Source organism: Quercus robur, chromosome 6 (assembly GCF_932294415.1).
Source record: "Quercus robur chromosome 6, dhQueRobu3.1, whole genome shotgun sequence".
NCBI classification, from domain to species: domain Eukaryota; kingdom Viridiplantae; phylum Streptophyta; class Magnoliopsida; order Fagales; family Fagaceae; genus Quercus; species Quercus robur.
In genome coordinates, this window is record NC_065539.1 from 3121031 (window position 1) to 3136942 (window position 15912).

Genomic DNA, 15912 nt, shown 5'->3' on the forward strand with positions numbered 1-15912 from the left:
TAACAAACACATATTTCAATATAGACTCACCTATTTGGGTGTTTAAATAGCAAACAATATTGTTGAAGATGGGCTACCAAACAGGCCTTTGAGTCTTGAGGAATATAAGACATGGAACAAAATTTAAAGTGAATTCTTTTTATACACAATATAATTTTCAAAATTCACTTATAATTGTATGTGTATAATAAAAGTGACGTTAATAATGAATTCATATAAACAACAAATCATTTCAATAATTATGAAAAATGTAATTTAGATTACTTTTTAAAGTTTTTGTAAGTGAAGAATGCCAAGACAATGTTCCAGAATGATGAAAAGCATGTGCCCTTAATATTTCTTCTTCTTTTTTTTCTTGACCGAGTTGACCTTGTCCTCCATGCTAATGGACAGTCGGTATTTTTCTTTTCTTTTTTGTGGAAAAATCTCAGTCTTATAATTTTTTTTTGTCAAACACCTACAAAATAATGCTAAAATTATAGTCTTTCTTAAAGTTTGTGGTGCACCATCAACATCACCATGTAAGTTATTAATTGGAAGAAACAGTGGAAATTTTGACATTCCTAATCCCAAATTCATGTTGATTTTGACACTGATTGCCAAATTCGGGCCAGAATTTTCGTTTGCATTTTTTTTTTTTTTTTTTTTTTTGCTGAATGGATAATATTATTCAAGGAAAAAGAAGACTACAACACAGGAAATCACCCAGCCTCCTCCCTGATAACTTTAGCAAAACAGGGAGGGCTGTTACAAAAGCTAAAAGAACCACAAACACTATACAACAGACATCATTTAGCAAGAGAGTGGGCAGCCTCATTGGCTTCTCTAGGGACCCACGTAAAAGACAAACAAGGGAGATTGGAAGCTAGAAACTTTACACTGTGGATGACATTCTCAATAGCCCATGGGATGTCCCTGCCATGCTCTGTGATTGACTTGAAGCACACCTGAGAATCACCTTCAACCAAAATTGGAGCTGAATTTAAAGGCTCAGCAAGTTGCAATGCCCATAAAATAGCCTCTGCTTCTGCCTGGAGAGGGAGGGTGGTGTTCACTTTTTTGGAGCAAGCAAATACCAACTCCCCTCTCCAGTCCTTAGCTATGACTGCAACAACAGAATGATGGGCACCAACAGCAGCATCAACATTTAATTTAATAGAACCTAGCTCAGGTTTCACCCATTTAGCTTGAAAACAAATGCCTCTGATCTGAGGAGAGGATCTGACTTTACGATGCTCAGCAAATAATCTAACAATTTTGGCTTTTAAATCTTCATAGCTGGCTGCTCTACCCTCAAAAAAGAGCCTCATTCCTTAGTCTCCAAATCAAATCACAAAGTAAGGCCCCAAAAAGAAGCAAGTCCTCCCTAGCCTCATGGAAAGGAGGCTCAAGCAGAAAATGGATGAATTTGGCCGGGGTGGACAGCTCGCAATTATCAATTCTTAATCCCCAATGACTACTAAACCACAAAGCTCTAGCTAGAGGGCAATCAATAAAAAGATGAATGGTTGACTCTTGCCCAGAATTACATAGGTGGCAAATGGTGTCTGCATTGGCATCATACCTCAGCCTTTTGTCCTTCGTGGGGAGACAGTTTGCAGCAACTCTCCATAAAACCATCTTCAGCCTTTCATGGATTCTGGTCTTCCATATTTGGCCTCTCAACATGTCTTGGTTTGGAGGAGGGTTAGAGCTTCTGCCAAGCCAATAAGCTGACTTTACCGACAGCTCTCCATGCACAGATTTGGTCCAAATCCATTTATCGGAACGGACGTTAAGAGGTAGAGGGATTTGGCAAATTGAAGCTACCGTTGTATCATCGAACAAAGCCCTCAATTTGGAAAAATCCCACCAACTCCTGCTGTGATCCAGCAGCTGTGAAACAACCAAAGCTCCATCCATAGATGCATTCTCACGCAAATTTGGCCGGAAGATAGGGAGATTTGGTATCCAAGGATGTTCCCATATACGAATAGACTCCCCGCTTCCGATCAACATACAAGCACCTTGAGCGATGAGTTGTTTTATACCCTCTAAGCTTTTCCAAATCGGAGAGATGTTGCAAGAGGCTGTATGATTAAGCCAATTGTTTCTAACTTTATATTTTGCTCGGAGCAGATTTATACAAAGACAATCTCTACCTTCAAGGAGCCACCATGCAAGTTTAGCAAGCAACGCTTGATTAAATTCTCAAAACTTTCTAAATCCCAAACCACCCTCTTTGAGAGGCCAACACAACGAATCCCAAGCAATAGGAGAGGAATAAGATCCCTTATCAGATTTTGGATTCCACCAAAAACGCCTCACAATAGCATCCAATTGATCACAAAGCCCCTTGGGGAATTGGAGGACAGCCATGGAGTAGGAGGGGATGGCAAATGCCACAGATTTGATAAGAGTAGCACGACCCGCCCAAGATAGATTCTTGCTTTTCCAACTACTGAGCTTGTTCTCGACTCGCTCCTTAATGTCATTAAGATCCATTTTCCTGTGGGGGGTGAGGAATAATGGGATACCCAAATATTTTGCTGAAGTAGGGAGTTTGCTTAGGCCCCAATGAGCTCTAATTTGATTGAGGAAATGAGGACTAACCCCTTTGGAAGGGAAAACCCGAGACTTTTCCACACTGATTTTTTGACCCGACCAATGGCAATATTTCTCCAAGCACTCCTTTAAGGAGGATAACTCAGCCCTAGTTGCTTTGCAGAAGAGAATTATGTCATCTGCATAACAAAGTTTAGATATGGGAGGGGCTGTCCTTTCAAGCTTTACTCCTGACAAATTGTGCTGAATTATTTCTCTATTGATTAAGCGCATCAACACTTCACTGCCCAGAATAAAAAGGTAAGGGGATAGAGGATCCCCTTGTCGCAAACCTCGTTCCGAATGGAAAGTAGGGCGAATTCCTCCATTTAAGAGCAAAGAGTAATGAACCGTAGATAGACATTGGTGGATTAGATTTATAAACTGCTCATTGAAGCCAAAAGCCTTCAAGACCCTAAGGATAAATCTCCATTCCATCCTATCATAAGCTTTTTGAAAATCTATTTTCACTCCTAGGAATCCTTTCTTCCTTTTCATGTGTCTGAAACTGTGAACTATCTCTTGAGCCAGCACAATATTTTCCAATATGCATCTACTTGGGACAAAAGCAACTTGAGCTGAATCCACCATTTTCTCCAGCAGAGGTCTCAGTCTGTCAACTAGAATTTTAGAAATTGCTTTGTATACCAAGTTGCACAAACTAATAGGACGGAATTGATTAAAATTACATGCTCCATTTTTCTTTGGAATTAACACAATGAAGGTGCTGTTGAATTCTTGGAAAAGTTTCCTATACTTGAAAAAATCATGAACAGCCAAAGTAACTTGATCTCCAACAGTTTCCCAGTAGTGCTTATAAAAGAGGGCTGGAAGACCATCTGGACCAGGAGATTTAAGAGATTTAATCCCAAATATCGCCTTCTTAACTTCTTCTCTAGAAGGGATTCTACACAACTCAACATTCTCTTCAGCTGAGACACAAGCCTCGATAAGATTTTCCAAGTTTTCTGGGATTTGGGGACTACTTGACTGGTATAAGGATTGAAAGTTGGTGATAAAATACTCTTGGATAGCCTCTCTACCCGAAATCCAGGAACCGTCCTCCTGCTTAATATTAAAAATAAAGTTTCTTCTCCTTCTTACCAAAGTGGTAAGATGAAAAAATCTTGAATTCCTATCCCCGTCTTTAAGCCAAATCTCCCTAGATTTTTGCTGCCATTTGAGACTCTCTTTGGCCAGCCAATCATCTAACTCAAGGCTAAGGGCAGCCTCTAATTCCAGATTCTCTTTGGTCAGTTCTGCACCTTGGACTTCTTCAATCTTTTTCTCCAACACTTTGATTCTTTCTCTAACATTACCAAAATGCTCCTTGTTCCATTTTTTTAACTCATTCTTAGTGTTCGATTGCTTCCTTGCCAGCTTAAGACCTTGTGAACCCCCCACTTGTAATTGCCAAGCTTTGTCCACAACTTCTCTGCATTTTAATTTGTATTGCAAAGATGCATTGCATGACACTGACATTGCATCTTCGACAATAAATAGGCACATTTCGGCACTTTGACATACATTTTACTAGAGAAGAAAAGATGAAAATACCATATTCTAACGTTACAAAGAAAGATAATTTATTTATTTATTTATTTTTTAAATCTGTTAATCAGCATGTAGTTTCGTAGGCATTTTTTCACATTATTATTAATTGCTACATCAGGAAAGCAACAAAATGCATACAAAGAAGTTTATTTTAAAAGCTTTGGGAATTACCCCCACTAGATACAATCAAACTAAAGTAGATGGGCTGGTATGTCTGTGAATGCTTTAATTCGGGAAGGGTTTATCTTGACAGCTTTTTCAAAGAAAGTTAATTCCAATGATCTTTTATGGTTCGTTTGGATTGAGAGTGAAGGAGGGGGAGTAGAGTAGAGTAGATTTAATCCAAAATTAGCTTATTTTCAGCTAACTCTACTCTACTAGTATAATCATAGAAACCGTACCTGTAATCTCTACTCACAGCCACAGTGAAGAGAAGCGAAGTTCAGTAGTGTGATGCGGCTGAAGCAAAAGGAATCCTCATAAGTAATGCACGTGTAGCTTAAGAGGTAAAAGACTAGGGTTTTCAAGGCCCATATATTTACTTATGTCACCTCACTTGGGTTTCATATCCCATAGTATTTTTTTTTAATATCTTAGGCCCAAATCAATTTAATCCATTTAATTGTAGGCCTCCTTTATAATTAACGTATAATAATTGAATTGGTATCAAAATTATGGGGTGTTACAGGAACTGTTGGAGGGGGGTCATCTTGGATAGTTTGGATAGTAATTGAGAAAGCCCAAGTCTTGTGGGGTAGTTGAGTTCCAACTAACCACACTTCTTGTCATCCAATAATTTCTTGAAGGGTTTTGATTAGATTTTACAAGCACAGAGTACGTCTCTCCTGAGTATATGAATAGGTTTTTCACTACAATTGGCTCTAGATAGTGTCCATCTCTGCTCAACCACAATCATATTATGACCCTGCTTAAAAAAAGTGATGGCAAAATTAGACACGACTCGTAAATCCGACATGATACGACATGAAATTAGTAGGCTATAAGTTGAGGTTTAATGAGTTCGTGTTATATTCGGATTGACACAACTGACTCGGTTAATAAACAGGTTGAGTTAGTGTTCATTACATGGAATTCGTTTGACCTATCTGACCCATTTAATTAAATGAAATTTTACCAATATGTCCTTCAAACCCAAGGTATATAAACTTATTAGTTGTTGTAGCTTATTTTTTTTATTATTTTTGGACATATTATGACTGATTATTTGTGATATTGAGATATGTTTTAGTTTTGAATGATTATTTGTGATGCAGTTACTCGTTAGTTCTAAAATTATATTAAAAATATTTATTTGTTTGGTTTTTCATAATTTATATCAATTTGGTTAATACTAAAATTATTATTATTATTATTTTGGTTTTGATAAATTCTAATAAATAAGTCAACACAATTGACCTGTTTAATAAATAGGTTGTGTTAGGATTGAAGAATCCTAACTTGTTTAATAAACATATCGGGTTAGGGTTGACCCATATAGTCGAATACTAATAAGTCGCCATGACACGAACCCGAAAGTGAACACGATTTGCCACCCCTACTTAAAAAGAAAATTGAATGCATAATTTTATCATAAACTTATATAATATATATTTTATCTGATAAACAATAACGATACATAATTATGATAATAATAAATTGAATAAATTGTATTGGCATAATAACTATCAATTATAAAATGATAACACCTAAATAAAAAATTATTACTATTTTATTGTGTAATGTAACAATGATAATATTATAACTTCATTAATAAAGTATAGGTGAAGCATTGTTACCTGTACTTGTCTGTTTCCTTCAATTTCAATAATATTGTCACCATCTTCATCCTATTATTAAAAAAAAAAAAAAAGATTTCAATTAGTGTAGCATAATACAATTAATATAACTAGCATGTAACCCATGTATCTTCTAAAAAAATAAGCATTTAACCTATGTAAACGCATGGATGCATTTAAAATTAAACCCAATTATTATTATTATTATTATTATTATATATAATTAGTCAAATTATTAAAAATCTAGCATGTAACATGCATACATATGGATACATTTAAAATTAAATACAATTTCTATCATAAAAATATAAATAATTATTCAAATTATTTTTTTTAAAAAGTATACGTAATTAGTCATATATTAAAATTCTTACCTAAATTTAATACTACTTTTGCAGGATGTAAAAAACGTTTTTGATGATTAGGGTTTTGTTGTTGTTGTTGTTGTCTTGAGAAAGTGTGAAAAACTGTATGCATACCTTGTATTTTTTTCCTTAATAATAGTGAAATCCCTGCAACTCCGTGGACGTAGGCAAATTGCCGAACCACGTAAATATTATCTTGTGTGTGTGATTGTTTTTCTTTGACGTGTGTTTTCTCTATTTCTTGTTTCTCACAGGTTGGGAATTTTGGGTTAATTCCCTACAAGACACCACTTCTGTTCCATCACTCCAAGGTGTTCCAATCTACAACAAATTAAACAGATGAATACACGCACACAATAATAAATATAAAAAACATCAATTTAGATATTATAATGTTGGTTCAAGTAGGAAAATATAGAAACTATAATTCTACCTGTCTGATTCCATGCCAATGGATTGCAAGGTTTTCTAATAATAGTTTGTTTGTAACCTCAACAATGACTGTATCACCTTCCTGGGCCAAGATTGTGGGTCCTGGAGATTTCCCATTGATCTATACCATGCACACTATGGAATGCAAAGAGAAGTAATCAGTGGACTTTTACTCATACTTTACCTCCCATTTGTAATGCCGAATTCTGGCCTCAGCAATTGGAACATATATGAGAAATGTGAACAAACACAAAGCCAGCAGCTTGAACAACATACTTCTGTATTGTTAAATGCTCCAATGGGAGCTTAGCAAAACTCTACTAGTTTGAACTTAGAAGCTCAAAAATGGGTACTGTTAAATGTTCCAATTTGCAACTGCTTTGATGAAAGATTGGAACGATTAATTTCTATCAACCTATATATACATATAAATTATACTCCAGGCCATCGTCAGTTTCCCTTTTTATTTATTATTATTTATTTAAGAATCTGCCTTCGTCAAATTTAGTGGGCAAAAAGACAAAAAAAGTGCACTTACAATGAAATTACATCATCGAACTTTCAGTTGAATGGGTAAGGCTTGGTTCAAGTACTCAAGTCAAGTCCCATTTGAAAAGTTTTGTGTTATGCAACTGTTTATGTAATATGTCCTGCGAGGTCTTTGAACAGTGTCTTGAAAATTTTAGGAGCTGCTAATTAGTTCAGCTACAGTCTTGAGTCTTACGGGCTGTTTGGTATGTGATTTTAAGCAACAATTTTCAGTTTTTAAACAACATTACACGTATTTTTACACATTTTTTCATCCATACAAACAACGTTACTAGAACAACATTATCAAACGGAGTTTGTAATGAGTCATTTAGTAATGTTGTTCTAGTAACGTTATTTGTATTTTTAGAAATACGTGTGAATGAAAAAGTATGTGAAAATGAGTGTAATATTGTATAAAAACTGAAAACACGTTGTTAAACTACTATATCAAACATGATCTTCTAAAAAGATGTTTTGTTTTTACTTAACTTATCCACTTGATGTATTCTATTAAAAGAAACAGAATCCTAACATGGTTAGGTGTTATTTTATTAATTAAACTGCGTTGATTACCTTTTTTATTTTTTATTTTTTGGTCAAGTCGCAAAAAGGAAATAGCTTAGAAAGTTCATTTAGTTAATTAATCACACTTTTTTTTTTAATTATGATTTCTTGACTTAGAAACAAATGGCAGTCGTTCTCCAACCAGGCTGTGTGCTCTTTATAATATATGAGTCTTGATGAATATATGATAAGGAACAAAATTTAATGTGAATTCATTTTAGAGCCACTAAGTGCAAATAATACACATCAACTCATTTCAATAATTATGAAAAATATAATGCAGATTAGTCTTTAGAATTTTGCAAGTGAAGAATGCCAAGGCAAGAAAAAAAAAACAAAACAAAAAAAGGTTACAGAATGAAGAACAATATATGTGCCTTTAATTTCTTCTTATTTTTCTTGTTTCAGACGTTGATATCAGAATTGGGCGAAAGAGTCAACAAATCAAAGTAGTACTTATTGGCCTGAATTTGGCCATTCAATTGGGAATAAGCCAGCTGGAAATAGAACTTGATGCCAAGGTGATTGTGGAAATGCTTCAAAATACAGACTGTCCTAATAGAAATTATACTACTTTACTGTGTGATTGCAGGTGTCTCATGGCCAGGTTCAGGTAGGTTCAGGTGGGACATGTGTTTAGAGAGGCGAATAAATGCACCGATCTTTTGGCTAAGAGGGTTTGTTCCTTGATGGAGAATTTTGTTGTGTTTGATACTTCTCCCTCTGATGACTTAAATGTATAGCTTGAAGCTAATAGAAATGGTCTGTATTATTATAGGCATGTTGCCAACACTTTGGCCTCTGTGGCCTTTTTGTAGTTGCTTTTCTATTTAATCAAGTACCTGTTTAACCAAAAAAGAAAAAAAAAAAAAAAAAAAAAAGAAGTAGTACTTATATTACAGAGCCAAATGACGTGGGGCATGTGAACTAGCATCGTGTTCGTAACTCGTAAGCCGTTGACCATTGACCTTGTCCGCAAAGCCGGCTACACTGTCGGTATAAATTTCTGAATGTCTTATTACATTAACATAATTACATTACATACAAAAAAGGACAAGATTCCCCCAAGAAAAAAAAGAACAAAGGACAAGGGGTTTCTTAATTATTTTGGTCGGAACTCAGAAGTCGCAAAAGACTGTTCTTTTGGATAAATCTCAGTCTTATCATTTTTTGTCAAACACCTACATAGAAAATGATGCTGGAATTTGTGTTGCACCATGGACCATTTAAGTTATTCGGAAGAAACAGTGGAAATTTCGATATTCTTAATTCCAAATTCATGTTGATTTCGACAGTAATGCCAAATTAAAAGCCGAAAATTTCATTTGCATTTTTATTTGTGTTGTAAAGATACATTGCATGATGATGACATCACGGGTGAAACTATTCATTGACTTGTGGGGACCATGACCCCCCAAAACTATTCAATAACTAAAAAATTTACCTTTAAATTTAGTTAAAATCTTCGAAAATTATGAATGCCCACCTCCCCCCTCCCCCCAAAATTTTCACATGTAGCTCTTTTATATTGGATAAATTTTATATTTGTTATTACTTTGACCCCCTCATTCTTAAAATTCTAGTTCCGCTCTTGTATGGGATCGCATTTTTGACAATCAAATAGCTGAAATTATTACCAGAAGGCACATTTAGGCACTTTGACTTACATTTTACTAGAGAAGAAAAGATGAAAATGTCATATTCTATTAATCAGCTTGTAGTTTCATAGGCATATGAACACATTATTCATTAACTACAACGTCAGGAAAGCGACAATATGCATACAAAGAAGTTTATTTAATTTGAAAGCATGGAAAATACCCCCACTAGATACAATCAAACTAAATGTAGATGCTGGTATGTAAGTGAATGCTTTAATTCTGGTAGGGTTTATCTTGACAGCTTTTTCAAAGAAGTTTAATTCCAATGATCCTTTAGTTGAGAGGAAGAAGAATAGGCAGTGCAGTTAGCCAAGGTAGAGAAATTCAAGAACATCACAGTGGAAGGGGATGCTGAATCATGCATTGATGTATTCAATGGAGCTCTAGATGAGATGTTATGGTCTAGCTGACTTGTTATGTGGCGTTGTTAGTCCATATGATTGTGAGAACTTAAAAAAAAACAACTACATGTCATGAATTGAAAATTTCAAATTTGACAAATGGCAGAGTGCTTAGACACGCACGCTCATGTTGAAAAACATCACCCATCACATGTGTGAAATACACATTGAAAATAAATAAAGGTTCTACTTCATATGATATACAAACGCATGTTTTTCATTGATTTGAAATTAGGGTTTTTGAAAGAAAACATACAACCTGTAAGTGCCAAAAAATGATTCTTACCAAGAGCTCTTGAATTTTTAGCCAAATCTTTGATCCAACCTGTAAGTGCCAAAAAATGAGTTGACATAATAAAATGAATTTGTAGAGGCGGGAACTTGAATCAAATAACCTAGCACAGTTGAAGAAGAAGAAGAAGAAGAAGACAAGGAATAATGAAGAGTATTAGTCCTCGGCAAAGATCCAAGGACATATATTTGTATTAGTTTGATCACAAGAGCGATTTTCTACAATATTTCTCTTTCTCAGATCATCATGCCCCCCTCTTTCAGGAGGATCTCTTCCATTATATAGCCTCTTTCAGCTGATCTTGGCCCTCCATTTGTTGACCTTGCAAGCCACTACTCAAGTGCTTGTCCCATCAAACGTCCTCCCAAATCTTCTATAAGTTGCGGCAATCAAGACAGTACTGTTCAGAGGTTTTCTCCACATAAGTGCGGCTAGAGAGTTTGGTGGGAGGTATTAAATGTGGTGGCAAATACGATCTCTCTAGTCACGTTAGGGCTAACCCCCTCTCTGAAGTCCTTTCTCTACAGTGTGACCTCCTCTGGTAACGTGCCATTAACGTGGCCATGACTCGGGTATGTTCTCCTTGGAACTGTATTAGCCTCCTCGGCATCGGGTATGACACTTGGCATTATTACCTTATCAAATTTATGTACCCCACACAATCGTTTTTATTTTTTTAAATATTTTTTCTCCTATCAAGATTATGAATTTCTTCTTGAGGAATAGTGCTCCCAATATGTTACATGTGATTACCTAACATACTAAGGTATTGACCATACAATATCACTATGGTATACATCAAAGTAACCTACATTTGACATTTCAGTTCACATTCCTATCAAGATTGAAAGTTAATGTGTTTAGCGTTCGTGAGATTGGTTGTTAAAATAAAAATATATAGTTCATAGAATAATGACTCATACCAGCCCAATTCAATGTATTCTAAATACACCAACATATCAATCAAAAATCTCCACTTCTATGATCAAGATAGATTATCATGATTGTTATGTTGTAGTCTTACCAGATGAAATGCCCAACTTCATTACCAACTATAGACTAACATTTATTAGTTTACATGGAACTTATGATTTATATATTCTATATGTGAATTTTATTTCGATACTTAAATGACATACAATGTATCTCAAAGACTATTGCCTAATGTTCATAAAATTTTCAGAAAATAGATACTTCTACAAATTAAATAATGTCACACAAATTAAAATTTAGGGCTCAAATCCCAACAACACAAACATTTTTCTTTTGATTATTTAGGTCTGCCAACTGTGCAGCCCAAAACTTGGCCAATAGGGTTAGAGCTTATAATTCTGTTGGGCAGTTTTGAATCTCCTTGGCCTCAAAGGTCCCTATTTTTGTCTCTTATATATTGTTTAAGTAAAAGGAAAATTGAGAATACATAATTGTAATTTTTTTGATAACATAGTATTTGAAACTTATGGTCTTTGTTATATATGACAATTACTTTTTAACATCACGTTAGGACAACAATTTTATTTTATTTTATTTTTGCGTAGAAATTGATGTTACGGTAAGATACTTTATCAACCAAGTAAATTGAATTGCAAATGATTATTATCATGTCTTTATTAATTACAGAAGGCACACAAAAGGCTTGCCCCATTTCTCCGGGACAAAAGGATCCAATTAGAAAGAAAAAAGATGAGATAGGCCCAAAGGAGGTGGGAATAGGCTCATGTCTTTGATAGGATAAATAAATGTATTTATTAATTTTTTTTTTTTTTTTGGTGTGGAAAATGCTAAAAATACTATAAATTTTAATATATAAAAATGTTTACAACTGAAATGATAATGAATTTGATTTGATAAGTTCAACAATATAATAATAAATGGAATATAGAGTTTGACTCTTAACATGTTTGGAGCATTGGGCTCCAAACATAAGGGGACATTAATCATTGTGATGTGTAATACACATGCATAATGCACTCACTTGGTGGGTTGGTTAAGTGGGTTGGTTAAGTGAGTCTTCTTATTGGTTGTTGGATAATGCACATTCCTTCTTATTGGTTGTTGGTTAAGTGAGTCTCCAAAAATGTTGAATTAGTTTTTCATGATTGCTGACACATGAGAGAGAGAGAGAGAGCTGAATTTTCTTTATTGAACAAAACAATACATTTGTGAATCCCAAAAAAATTAGAAAAGCAAAGAATATGGCCTATATTGACATATGAACTATAAAGAATGCAAGAGTCGTAATTAAATAAATAAATAAATAAACCTTTGCATTTTTAGTTACACATGTTAATAATCTATACCTACCCCCTTTTTTTTTTTTTTGAGAACAAATCCTTTGGTTAATGATGATTCAGTATTTATAATCTTTATTTTGATTAATTATGGCTTGCCAAATCCTTTGGTCCCACCACAGCCCATAATAGATGAAGGCAATTCCCCTACCTTGTTTATTCCTTCTTCAAACACCACTCCCATGCCCATGTAGAAATGAGACTCGATATGGCAATGGAAAAGCCAAGCACCTGGGTTATCAGCCTTGAACCTAAGAGCAGTCCAACCGTAGGGATGAAGAGGCACTGTATTCTTCATGATTGGATTCACCAAATTGTAATTCTTTGGGTCTTTGTTCTTGTCAAACTTGCCTTCGCCATAGCCTAGTACCCAAAAATCGTGCCCATGGAGATGCCATGGATGTGTCTCACTATTGCTAGCTATCATAGTGTTTGCATTTTGTAGTATAACATCAACCGTGGTATTGAAGCCTAGCCGGTAAACGGCATTGCTTGTAGTAGTAGCATTAATTGGGTTCTGCACGTAAATGTCATAGTTTACAAAGTCATATCCTTCAGGTGGTGGGGTTTGACTGAACACATGGTGTAGCTTTTTCTTTAGTGCAATAAGGTAAGGAGTGTGAGGAAGGGTGAAGGAGACATTATTAACTGACCAGCGGCGATATCCATTAATCTCATTTTGTGTGTTTAGGAACACAATGACTCTATCTGAGGTTGTGGGCGGGGTCACAATGAAATCATGGTGAGCCTTAATGGCTAGACTTTGAGCCAATCGGGGCGCTGTGTCATTCCAAAAAGGACCAGTTGGTGGAACTGTGGGAGGAGATCGCCTTGGATGGTTTGGATAGTAATTGAGAAAGCCTAAGCCTTGTGTGGTATTAGGAGGCCGACTAACCACATCTGTTGTCATCCAATAATTTCTTGAAGGGTCTTGATCGGCTTTTATAAGCACAGAGTATGTCTCTCCAGAATATATGAACAGGTTTTTCACTACAAATGGCTCTACATAGTGTCCATCTGCTTCTACCACAGTCATATTATGACCCTGCTCAAAATCAAAATTGGATGCACATCATCAGTGCGTTGCAAAACCATATGTACGCATGTCACACTAAAACATCACATGGTTTGTAAGGAAAATGCAAAAATTACAGTAAATTTTACTGCAAAAGTCTTACAAATTGAAATACTCCAATTAATATGATTGGTGCCGGCATACCGCATCAACAGCATACTAAATAAATTTCTAAAAAAATGTTTAAACTAAAACCAATTTTACTATAAAAACTTACAAACTGACTAGACAATGAATGTGATTATTTCCACTTTCATATTATATAAAATGAATGCTAAATTGCATTTTAACGATTGATAAAAAGTCAATGTATAACATTTATGTAGTAAAATTTGTAGTATCTTAGCATCATTCAAATTTCTATATTACTTTTCTGCTTTGCATTTAAAAGTTGATGCATCATTTTATAAGATTTATGTGGAAAAATATGAAGTAGTTGTAAGTTGTGACATCATTTTTTTGTTTATAATTGAGGAACCTTCGTAGTATTATCCAAATAAACTAAGAATGGCATAAAATGATTTGAAGGTGAAGGCGTTCATAAAGGTTACCTCTATTTGAAAACTAAGGGCTGATAGAGCAGTCAAGCTAGCAACCCTTAGTCTGTATGTTTTTCCTGGGATTACGGTTATTGCATAAGGAGAGCATTCTGGATTTGATGTATTACAAGTGTCGGCTGTGAGGGATGAACTAGAGCAGTTGAATTTTCCTTTTCCTTGAATCAGAAGTGACTGAAAATTGATAGAAGCAATAACTATTAGACAAAGAATAACGGGAACATATAACACCAATTCAATTTTTTACACATGGTACAGTTAGTGCCATTTACCTGAGGCTCGTTAACCCAGACAAAGGGTTTGGAGGACAATCCAGTGGCTTGTTCATAAGTGCTTTTGTGGTACCAATCAGTAAGGATGATACTCCGATCATAATCATATGCAAATGGTTCTGTAAAATTATCAGGAACTGATACACGGATTGATCCATATAGCCCTGATTCTCTTTGCATTCCATAGTGTGCGTGGTACAGATAAGTTCCAGCCTACACATAAGCAAAACATAGATTATAAATGATGACCTTTCACTAATCTGTTGAATGACAACAGCTTAGACTTGGTTATTATTATTGTTACAACAGGGTGAACATTAAAAAAGGAACAAAATTGCAGAGATTTTAGCCTTTAGGCTACTAAGAAGTAACACATACCCTATCAACCTTGAACTCATATTTGAAGGTGTCCCCGGGTAGTACTGGACATTGAGTCACCCCTTCTGTTCCATCACTCCAAGGTGTTCGAATCTACAACAAATTAAGCAGATGAATACACGTACACAATAATAAATGAATACATCAGTTTAGATATAAAGTTGGTTCAAGTAGGAAAATATGGAAACTTAAAATTCTACCTGTCTGATTCCATGCCAATGAATTGCAAGGTTTTCTAATAATAGTTTGTTTGTAACCTCAACAATGACTGTATCACCTTTCTGGGCCAAGATTGTGGGTCCTGGAGATTTCCCATTGATTGTAATGACCAGCTTCTTATAACAGTCAGGGGACTTGTACTCATACTTTACCTCCCATTTGTAACGTCGAATTCTGGCCTCAGCAATGGGAGCATATATGAGAAATGCGAACAAACACAAAGCCAGCAGCTTCAAAAACATACTTCTGTATTGTTAAATGCTCCAATGGGAGCTTAGCCAAAGTGTACGAGTTTAGAAGCTCAAATCGGTAGGGTTAAATGCGCCAATTAGCAATTGCTTTGCTGAATGATTTTGTTTGATTGGAATTATTAATTTCTGTCAATATATATATACATACATACTATAATATTATATATAATACATTTTCCAAGCTTTGACAATTATTTCGTTTAGAATCAGTACTCTTTGTCAATTGAGAGTTTGAGACCAGGAAAATTTCAAAGCCGTGGGGCTAAAAGTACACTTCTGCCAATTGAGACCGTGGAAATTTCAAAACAGTGAAATTCCCTCGTACATTCATATGAAAATCATTGTATTATGAACTCCGTTAGTGTGCAACTCCGGAACATCTGTTGATGTGATATTTTCTCGGGGTTGTTGAGCAATCAACGCCAATCTTTCAAAACTTTCCAAAGATTTTTTTTTTTTTTTTTTGAAAAGAAACCATTTAAATTTTTTTATTATTATATGTGAATTTTAAAAATCTATCAGTTAGATAACATGTTTTTAGTATATCCTCTATGTTTGTAAAATTTCATGAGAGTCAAAGATTAATAGCTATTATAATCAATCAAATGTTTAAATTTCAAGTTTTGTAATATAAATTTATGCATAAAAAATAAATTTATTAATCAAATAAAAATTAACATTCAATTACAA

General features: G+C 34.8%; 1 protein-coding gene and 1 long non-coding RNA gene across 5 annotated transcripts in view; one reads left to right on the forward strand and one right to left on the reverse strand.

Annotated features, from left to right (window-relative positions):
• LOC126690611 (uncharacterized) overlaps positions 1 to 13250 on the forward strand; it is a 38555-nt gene extending 25305 nt beyond the window's left edge. Inside the window, exon 2 of the long non-coding RNA XR_007644678.1 lies at positions 13184 to 13250. This is a non-coding gene — a long non-coding RNA (uncharacterized LOC126690611). The remainder of the gene's footprint in view (positions 1 to 13183) is intronic.
• LOC126690610 (L-ascorbate oxidase-like) overlaps positions 1 to 15348 on the reverse strand; it is a 41465-nt gene extending 26117 nt beyond the window's left edge. Inside the window, exons 1-5 of one of the 4 annotated variants that reach the window (XM_050385838.1) lie at positions 14953 to 15346; positions 14753 to 14845; positions 14375 to 14587; positions 14097 to 14276; positions 12702 to 13515 (exon numbers count right to left, since the gene is read on the reverse strand). In XM_050385838.1, coding sequence (XP_050241795.1) covers positions 12702 to 13515; positions 14097 to 14276; positions 14375 to 14587; positions 14753 to 14845; positions 14953 to 15213 — 1561 coding nt within the window. In that variant the 5' untranslated portion in view covers positions 15214 to 15346. Of the gene's footprint in view, positions 1 to 12302; positions 13516 to 14096; positions 14277 to 14374; positions 14588 to 14752; positions 14846 to 14952 lie in introns of those variants that run through there. The other 3 variants (XM_050385837.1, XM_050385834.1, XM_050385839.1) reach the window with 3 other exon arrangements.
• Between the last annotated feature and the right edge of the window lie 564 nt (positions 15349 to 15912).